The sequence below is a fragment of the Vespa mandarinia genome, chromosome 5, assembly GCF_050613455.1.
Source record: "Vespa mandarinia isolate Hongniang chromosome 5, ASM5061345v1, whole genome shotgun sequence".
NCBI lineage: Eukaryota > Metazoa > Arthropoda > Insecta > Hymenoptera > Vespidae > Vespa > Vespa mandarinia.
In genome coordinates, this window is record NC_140814.1 from 5,837,607 (window position 1) to 5,847,500 (window position 9,894).

General features: G+C 38.8%; 1 protein-coding gene across 8 annotated transcripts in view; it reads left to right on the forward strand.

Annotated features, from left to right (window-relative positions):
• lilli (AF4/FMR2 family member lilliputian) overlaps positions 1–9,894 on the forward strand; it is a 167,006-nt gene continuing 157,112 nt past the window's right edge. For 2 of the 8 annotated variants that reach the window (XM_085657389.1, XM_035866218.2), the window contains exon 1: positions 2–310. In XM_085657389.1, the coding sequence (XP_085513515.1) occupies positions 201–310 (110 nt within the window). In that variant the 5' untranslated portion in view covers positions 2–200. Of the gene's footprint in view, positions 311–909; positions 1,011–1,212; positions 1,381–7,547; positions 8,732–9,894 lie in introns of those variants that run through there. The other 6 variants (XM_085657390.1, XM_085657397.1, XM_085657392.1 and 3 more) reach the window with 6 other exon arrangements.

The following is a 9,894-nucleotide window of genomic DNA, read 5'->3' on the forward strand; positions in this document are numbered from 1 at the left end:
GCGACCGCATATGTATATATCGCATATATACATATATATATATTGTGTATATATATATATACACACATATAGACACGAATAATAGTGATAGTAAATATTATAAACCATTACATAGTATATATATATACATATATATATACATATATATATATATAAAAGAGAAACTAGGTACGAATATCAGGATTTGTGTAAAGAGACAGATGAATACAACAACAACATCGTGGTCCAGCAGATTTTCTCGAAAGACGTCGAACGACGATCATTTGCATCGCCGTCGCGACGCTTCAATATCGGCGAATCGAGGATATAAGTAAGACAACGAATATCCTATTTATTTTTCATTACCATAAATTCGATCGAAAATAACATTTTAGAACTTCGTAATAGTTCGTGAATTCGACATTGATATTATCCCTCTACTTGTGTTACATACGTCTCTTGTTTATCCGTTTTCTATTCCCTCTCCCACATCTTCCTTTCCTTCCTTCCTCCCCCCTTCCCTCTCTTTCTCTGTCTCTCTTTCTCATTCTCATTCTGTATACCCAATGACGTCGTAGTATCTCTTTCCAATTCGATCCTAACCCGTTGCCGCGTCGTTCGTGCGCATCGATGTCTTTTTAGAAAGCAAGATATCGTTAACTATACACATCCCTGCTTGCTTAGCAACGCATAGAGGTTTTCAGGGCAGCCTAACAGAGGTTGAATATTATTTTAAACTAATGTACTTTGCGAGCGATGAAATTTCTAATAGTAATTCAAAAAAGAAATGATAAAGAAAACAGACAGAGGGGAGAGAAAAAGAGAGAGAGAGAGAGAGAGAGAGAGATAAATGTCTTAAATACTTTATCGATGCGAAGTTGGATGATGGCGTTGACGTCGATTTCCCGCTCGATAGTCGATTGTCTTCTTTCGAGGCTGTAATATCTGTGCTCAGCGCGCTCTGTCAAAGTGGACGTATGTACTTCGGCCGTTTAAACGAGGACGCAGCAGATCGAGTCGAGTACACACATGTATGTTTACTTGTGTCTCTCTTCTTTGGTTTATCATCGTCTCTCTGGTTGTGGTGTGTGTGTGTGTGTGTGTGTGTACATATATATATATCTCTCTCTTGTGTATGCGTGCATGCTGTGCTTGTGTGTGTACGTAGTCTCTGTGCGTGTGTGTGTGTGTGTGTAATTGTAGGTGTGTATATGTTTCTTCTTTTCCCTCTTCGGTTACGATCATATATTTTAAATATATCGGCTAATAATCACGCGCACTGATAGCCTCTAGTTCCGTTCTAACCTCAAATCGGTGATAGACTTAGAATTGGATCGAGAAGCGCGTGTCGTCGTTTATACTTCGATGAACCACCACGTGACGATGGATGGATGATTAGAGGTAAGGTTTCCTACTGCTTAATTCGTGAAAAGAAGCCTTTACGATTTGTACGTAAAGAACATATTTAGGGATAAACAAATGGTGCGACACATTATACACATATAACGATACGAGAGATCGATAATTAGTAAAATTTAATAGGTTCCATTAACACTAATTGGTTAAAACATCGGGCAAGAAACCAAGCGATATTCTTTTTGATACAAACTACGACAGTTTTTCTTTATTTCATAAAAAACACGATTTTGCGTTATCTATTCTTTTTTTTTTTTATTCTTCTCTATCTATCTCTGTCTCCGTCTTTTAATATATATATATATATATATATATATATATATATATATATATATATATATAATTTATGGTACTTTCTATTCGTGACGGACAGTAATTTGAAAAAGCGCGGATAAAGGGAGGAGGGATAAAAAGATGTCGACAGATATTCCCTAATTGTCATTTGAAAGTTTGATAACACGTATGCTTAGGATAGAAATGGTCAGGCCGATTCTCAACGACGAATCGACGACCCACGAGATAATCCGTCGATCACCTTCGACCTATTATCGATCGAGACGTTGCATTTAAACGAAATCATTACGCGAATATCACTACGAAATGTTTTTGTTTTTTCCTTTTTTATTTTTTTCCATTTCTCTCTCTCTCTCTCTCTCTCTCTCTCTCTCTCTCTCTCTCTCTCTCTCTCTCTACCTCTCTCTACCTCTCTCTACCTCTACCTCTACGTACTCGACAGACGATAAGAGAACTTGACTTTCGATTGTTCCAAGTTATACGGATTAATTAATGAAGAAATACGTACATATACTCAGAGAGAGAGAGAGAGAGAGAGAGAGAGAGAGAGAGAGAGAGAGAGAGAGAGAGAGAGAGAGAGAGAGGAGAGAGAGAATGTGATGTGGTGGAGGGGTGAGGGGGGAACAGAACGCGCAAGATGTGCCACTGTTTCAGGTTCGAGGATTTTTCTTATCTCTTTCTATTTCTAAGCTCGTCGATCAAACAGTATACGCTTTAAACAAACCAATCGTCATAAGCAAATAATTTCCATTCGATACGTCCGCCATGTTTATTATTATTTCAACAAGTAACGAAATTCGATCCCTAACGTAATAATGTATTCCTTTAACATTTAACATTGTTTTGTATAAAACAACGAACAAAAAAAAAGACAGAGAGAGAGAGAGAGAGAGAGAGAAAGAGAGAGAGAGAGAGGAGAGAGAGAGAAGGGAAAAGTAAAAATAAAAAACGGAACGAAAAGAAACAAGAAAAAAAGCAATGAGAAGTTTAGAAGTTGTAAACAAGAAAAAAAAATTTTACGTAGCATATAATCGGAGGACACGCGTGTAAGAAAGTAAAGAGAACAGAAAGGAATTCGTGGAAAACTAAATCGTTCTCGCTCGGTAGATCGACAACTACACAACGTAACGCATTTTTTTCTCTCACGCACGACAACGAGAGAGAGAGAGAGAGAGAAAGAAAGAAAAAATAAAAGAGAGAGAATCACACACACGCTTGCGCACGGACCCAACATATACCCATGCAAAGAGTGAAAGAGGGAGAGAGAGAAGAGAGAGAGAGGAAGAATGAGACAGTGAGAGAGAAAGAGAAAGAGAGATGAAGTCGCTTAGTAGCGAGAAATCCGGTGAATCGCGAGCGCGCGCCACCTTACGACGACTACTTCGGTCGTCTTCGAGGCCGATCGTCCCGTGTGTAACGACGCGTCGTCGTCATGTCATGCCTTTGAAAAATAGCTCGCGACGCGCGTTATCCCTACTCTCTTCCTTTTTCGCGCTCTCTCTCTCTCTCTCTGTCTCTCTCTCTCTACCTCTCTTTTTTTCTCTTTCTCTTTATCTCTCTCTTTTTCTTTCTCTCTTTCTCTTTCTCTTTCTCTCTCTCTCTCTCTCTCTCTCTCTATCTCTCTCTCTCTCGCTCGCACGTTCGGTGTACGTGCTCGCGCGTGTAAATAAACGCGCGTGGAGCCGCAAAGTAGGAGGGGAAGAAGAAGAAGGAGGAGGAGAAGAAGAAGAAGGTGGTAGTGGTGGTAATGGTAATGGCGGTGGTGGATGAGGAATCGTAGGGGAAAGAGGTTTGCTATCTGTCTCTTTTACGAAGAAGCTCGAAAAGATCTCGAGCGTGTTTCGTCCCTCCTCCTCCTCCTCCTCCTCCTCCTCCTCCTCCTCCTCCTCCTCCTCCTCCTCCTCCTCCTCCTCCTCTTCCTCCACGAAGTTCGATCCGAGTAAGTCGCGCGCTCTCAAAACACACATACACACCATACATCATAGATACGAATACGTGCGCGCATACGCCGTACACAAAAACATACATCATATATATATATGTATACACAAATATAGATAGTACGCCGTACGACATATGTATATATATATCTATGTATATGTATATATATATATATATGTATATATTACGCACAAGCGGTTGCGTGTGAGTAGGCGCACGTATCGCGCCGCCTTGCTCTCCGATGATGACGATGGCGGTAGCGGGGGTGGGGGTGGGAGGTAAGAAAAGGGGGGAAGTCCGCGAGGGGCCTGGAGAATGGCCTGGGAGGGAAAGGGGAAAGGTACGGCGTTGGTAACGCGCCGTGGACGGATTTCGTTCGCGAGTCTCTTTAGTGGGGAATCGAACCGGTTAACGCGGATTGGCTTATTTTCGAGAAGCGTAATCCTTACGTTAAAATTAACTTATTTGTCGTATATCGTCTACTCTGTTGTGTTTTTCTCTTATTCTCTCTCTCTCTCTTTCTCTTTCTCTTTTTATATATATATATTTGTATATATATCTCGTTATTTTCTGACGGCGCCATGTAAGTGTCTTTCTCTCTCTCTCTCTCTTGTTCTTGAATCATTTTTTAATGATTCTCCGTCCTTTTGCTCTTGAAATGTTTTCTTCCATGAAGCTTCATCTCTCTCTCTCTCTCTCTCTCTCTCTCTCTCTCTCTCTCTCTCTCTCTCTCTCTTTTCATGAATCATTTTTAACGATTATCAACCCTGTTGCTTCGAAATGTTTTCTTCCAACAAACTTTCTCTTTCTCTTTCTCTCTCTCTCTTTCTCTCTCTTTGTCTCTGTTCCTTTTTCTTTTATTCCTCCGCCCCCCCACTCTCCATCTTTGATATAGATTAAGTTAGAACGTGCATTGGCGTAGTAATTAAAAATTCCGAGTTAACACGTACGATATTAATGTTGATTAGCTTTGGCATCGAAAAAAGATTTTACGATTTTTATGCACGTCGTCATCATCATAGCGTCATCATCATCATCATCATTGTCATCATAATAATAATAATAATAATAATAATAATAATAATAATAATAATAATAATAATAATAATAATAATAATAATAATAATAATCTTTCCGTTTTGTTTCATCAAGTGTAGCATTCGGCGAACTGCTAGACTGCTTTTTTTTTTTTTCGTTCTTTCCTTTTCTTTTTTTTCCTTTCTTTCTCCGTCTCTTTTTACCCATTTTTGCTTCGCGATCGTTCTAAATACCAAGGAAGACGTTGACCTTATATAAAAGCGACAAGGGTAAGAGGATCAAGGCAAATCATTATTTGATTCTTCGCTTCCGAAGTATTTTTTTAAAAGCAAAGTAAACATCCGGTATAATCAAGAGGTATACGAGCTTCTCTGGATCGGTTTGTCGGTCGGTCGGTCGGTCGGTCGGTCGGTCGATCGATAAATCGATTAATCGAACGTATCGTCAATAGTAGTTCTCCGCTGGTTGGCGTTCATTCGACAATTGGCTTTGTCTGTCAGCGATTTTCTTCCGGGGGAAAAGGAAGACGACGCGAAGCAATTCAAATAAAAAGAAGCGAAAAGATAAAGAAAACAAGAGGACGAGAGATAGAGATAAAGATAAAGATAAAGATAGAAAGAAAAAGAGAATTATCGTAGAATTGTTGATTCTCTCAATAGTTCGAATAGACGTAGTCTTCGTCGTTCTTCTTTTTTTCTTTATTCTTCCCTTTTCATTTTATTATTATTATTATTATTATTATTATTATTATTATTATTATTATTATTATTATTATTATTATTATTATTATTTCGTTTTTTTTTTAACCCCCATTGTTCCGAAAAGAGAAAGAAAGAGAAATAGATAGTAGACACGAGCGATCCTCAAGCTTTGCCTCCTCGAGATACAATCGCCGTGTCAGGCTCGGCGTACGACGTCCTTGAATCGCGTAACGCTTTTACTCGGCCGACTCTTGCGCTCTGCTTCAACCGAGCATTCGACCGAAGTGCTTTCGTGCTGCGCCGGAATCTCCTACGTGCAAAATAAAATCCGGAAGGTAGTAACCTCTATCGTAAATGTCTACGTCGCCTGGATGACTTTCGATTTTCTTGAAAACGTCCAACATCTTTTTATCAAGATCTATACTTTAGGATTACTTTTAGGATTATAAATCGGGATTTGATCATGGGATGCTTTACGGCGAACTCCGAAAGTATATTCTATCGAAAATGTCAGCGACTAGTAAAAAGAGACAGTGTGCGAGAAAGGGAGAGAGAGAGAAAGAGAGAGAAAGAGAGAGAAAGAGAGAGAAAGAGAGAGAGAGAGAGAGAGAGGGAGAGGGAATAAGAGAGAGAGAGAAAGAGAGATGGAAATAGAGAGAAAGAGTATACGTTTCTGTGTGTGTGTGTGTGTATGTGCGTGTGTATTTGTTTCCCTTCGATAGTCTCCAGTCCAATACTTTCGATTTTGTCGATCAACTCGTACGTTAATAGTCACTTCGTAGTATAATGGCGCTTTCTTCTTGGCCTATAGGAATAAAATGAATCTTTTTTTTTTTCAATTTTCTTCCCTTTCTAATTGCACGTTTGTTAATTACAGTCGAATATATATATATATATATGTATGTATGTGTGTATGTATTTTTTTTCATCTCTTTCATTATGTTTCATAACGAAATGAAACATATTTATTTCACTTAGTGATATGTGTACGAGTAATGGTTATAGCTGTCATTAAGGGATAATATATTATTTTAATTTTCGTGTTGATCGGTCGTTGTTGAAATTTTGAAACGGATTGTTCCGGGATTTTTACGAAAAATTAATGATTAAAAATAAGGCGCATCCTCAAAGTCCAGTTATCCGATTCAGGGAGATAGAAGAAGCGGTGAAAGTGCATAGACGAGTCTTGGAACCCAGGAGAAAGGAATAATTACGGCTTACGACATACCGTTGTAACGGACGATTTCGCGCGCATCTAACTGATAATATTCCTTATGCGCATTTGTATAATAAATTATAGAGGTAGGCTTTCTGGTTGTCTTATTCTTTTTATTTTCATTTATTTATTTCTTTTATTTCTTTATGTTGGTTTGACGTTCTTCGTTGAAATTCTTCGAATTATTACTATTGGAAGTATTGAAACGACCGTCCAACACTTCTAGCTGCCAACTATTGAACAATTAAATTATTCGATAGTTGGTTCGAACGTCAAGAAAATATTGTTTCGTAATTACGACCTCGAATGTTTTCAAGTTTTCTTGGTTTTACGATTTGGTCGTAATAACTTCGTCCGAGTTGAATGTCCTTAAATGTCATTATAAAAAAGTTGAGTTAATTACGACGATATAAAAAGTAATAAGAAATACAAATGCATAATTAAAAGTTTATTATTATTATTATTATTATTATTATTATTATTATTATTATTATTATTGTTATTATTATTATTCAGTATGTAAAGCGTTAATTATAGGAATTTATATATTTTTGATTGGAGATCGATTTATTACGCGTTGTGTATATTTAAGTCTTCGAGGATTAAAATTTAAATTTTCCCGGGTAATGAATCTTCGCATACGTGGTCGGCGCAAAAAAAAAAAAAAAAAAAAAAAAAAAAAAAAAAAAAAAAGTCCAATTTACAAACTGCTCGATTATTTTTCATTCGGGTTTGGATCGAAACTGACTGTCACCTTCTAATTCAACGAACCATTTTCCACTCATTTTTAGAAAACATATAGCACGTTCAATGAACTCCGTGACGCGCAAGAATGATTCAAAGAGATAGATAGGTAGATAGATGGATGGATAAATAGATAGGTAGATAGGTAAGGTAGCTAGCTAGCTAGGTAGGTAGATAGATAGATAATCAAATAATCCAAGCGTATCATCATCATGCAGGCCTGTAACGTCTGCGGAGCGAGAACCGTGCCACCACGAACGAGTATTGGGATCTACGAAGCGGCAATCCGGTGATTACCTCGTTCCAGAAAAGAAGAAAATAATTTGGCTTTAGAATCGTGAAAGTGATCGAGCATCTAGAACGGACCTTGTGGTAGGAGAGAAAGAGTAAGAACGATCGTCCTCGCTCGCCGAAAGTCGCACTCTCGAGTGACGACTACATTGAGCTCAGTGTGCGTGCTTACTCTAACGAGCAAAGACGAAAGTTTTTCTTCTTTTATTTTTCTTTTCCTTTTACTCTTTATTTTTTTATGACATTCCGCGATAACAATTTCGACGATAAAAAGGATCATCGATATATGTGACATATGTAAGAGAAAGAGAGAGAGAGAGAGAGAGAGAGAGAGAGAGAGAGAGAGAGAGAGAGAGAGAGAGAGAGTAAGAGAGAGAGAGAGAAACAATCTTCATCGTGTCAAACAGCAAACAAGCAGATAGAGCGAGTTAAAGAAGATAAAATTATAAAAGGAAGAAACGAGAGGAAGAAAAGAAGAAAGGAAGGAAGAAAGGAAGGAAGGAAGGAAGAAAGGAAGGAAGGAAGGAAAGAAAGAAAGAAAGAAAGAAGAAAGAAGGATCATTTTTTTTCCATCGTAGATCTCTCGGAAGAATCCTCACGAGGACGAAGAGGACGAAGCGTCGTCTTTTGACGTACGCCGTCACGATTAATTTGACGACGATGTATCGTCGTCGTGCATACGCTCGAACGTCGTCCTCGTCGTCGTTGTCGTCATTGTCATCGTTGTTGTCGTCGTCGTCGTCGTTGTTGTTGTCTTCGTTATCGCCGTCGCCGTCGTCGTCGTCGCCGTCGTCGTCGCCGTCGTCGCCGTCGTCGTCGTCGTCGTCGTCGTCGTCGTCGTCGCCGTCGTCGCCGTCGTCGTCGTCGCCGTCGCCGTCGTCGTCGTCGTCGTCGTCGTCGTCGCCGTCGTCGTCGTCGTCGCCGTCGTTTCTGTTGCTGCTGCTGCTGCGGTGAATGGAAAGCTAGGCTAACGGATCACGCGACACAGTGATGCAGTGCCGTAGTGTCAGTGTCGAGTGCCACGTGCCCGTTCCTTGGATTACTTGAAGATGACTTCGTCCGGCGGATATTATGACGACAGGAATCCTTTGCTCAAGGGCACGTTATCTAGGTGAGTCCGTAAATTTTCGTTTCTTTTTCTTTATTTCTTTCTTTTTTTCTTTTTCTTTTTTCTTTAATTCCTGTTTTTTTCTTTTTTAATTCTTTTCCTTTTTTCCTCTTTTGTTTCTTGTTTTCTTTTTGACGGCCTGAAAATGTGATGTCACACAAGGAATACTCAGGTCAATGTAGAGACTCCGTTTATTACTCGATTATCAGAACCTGTCTTAAAGCTCTAATTTAATTCTAACGATTCCACTGTAAATAAGGAAATAATTTCTTTTCTTTTTTCGTTTGCTTGTTTGTTTGTTTGTATGTTTTTTTCGTTTTTCTTTTCTTTTTTTTTTTTTCTTTTTTGTTTTGTTTTGTTAGATTAATTTATCAAAAGCTGTTACTCAGATAACAGGAAGTAGATTGGGTCAATCGGATAGAAGGAAAAATGTAATCTAATGAACGTTCTAGTCTAATAGATTCGTTCCTTTTACGTGACACGCGAACATATTATGCATGTGTATACATATATATATATGTATATATATATATATGCATACATACATATATATATGTATGGTATGCTCATTCGCTTACGAATATATAAGCACAGTTGAAAAGGGTTAATACGCATTCGTTCGGTATTAAGACGGTTGCTTTGAGATTGAACGAAGAATGTTTAGATGGAGTCACGTAACCTTCCGACACAGTTTTATCTGCTCGGCATCAAAGTGAAACCGTAGGAAGGATCGACGATGAGGCGAGGCATTGCGAAAGGCGCCTCTTTATGCGCGCGCGTTACGTTCGAGCGCGTTACAACGCGTAACGCGATGCGTTTTCAGACGAGAGCCAGCCGGATATGTATATGCGTTTCTATATATTATGTGTGTGTCTATTTATGTATAAGAGAACATGTGTGTGTGTGTGTGTGCTTGTGCGCGCACGCGCGCACATGCACATGCGCGCGTGCGCGCGCCTGTGTATGTATATATTGACGCGATACACGAACTTACTACTTGTTGTTCCCGACGACGCCGAGCGTCGAGACGTCGCGACTTCCATTTTCTGCGATATACGTAGATGGGTATATATATGGTTCTGTGTATATATATATATATATATATATATATATACATGTTATATATACATGTAAATTTATGTTTACGTATAATATATACCGGTATG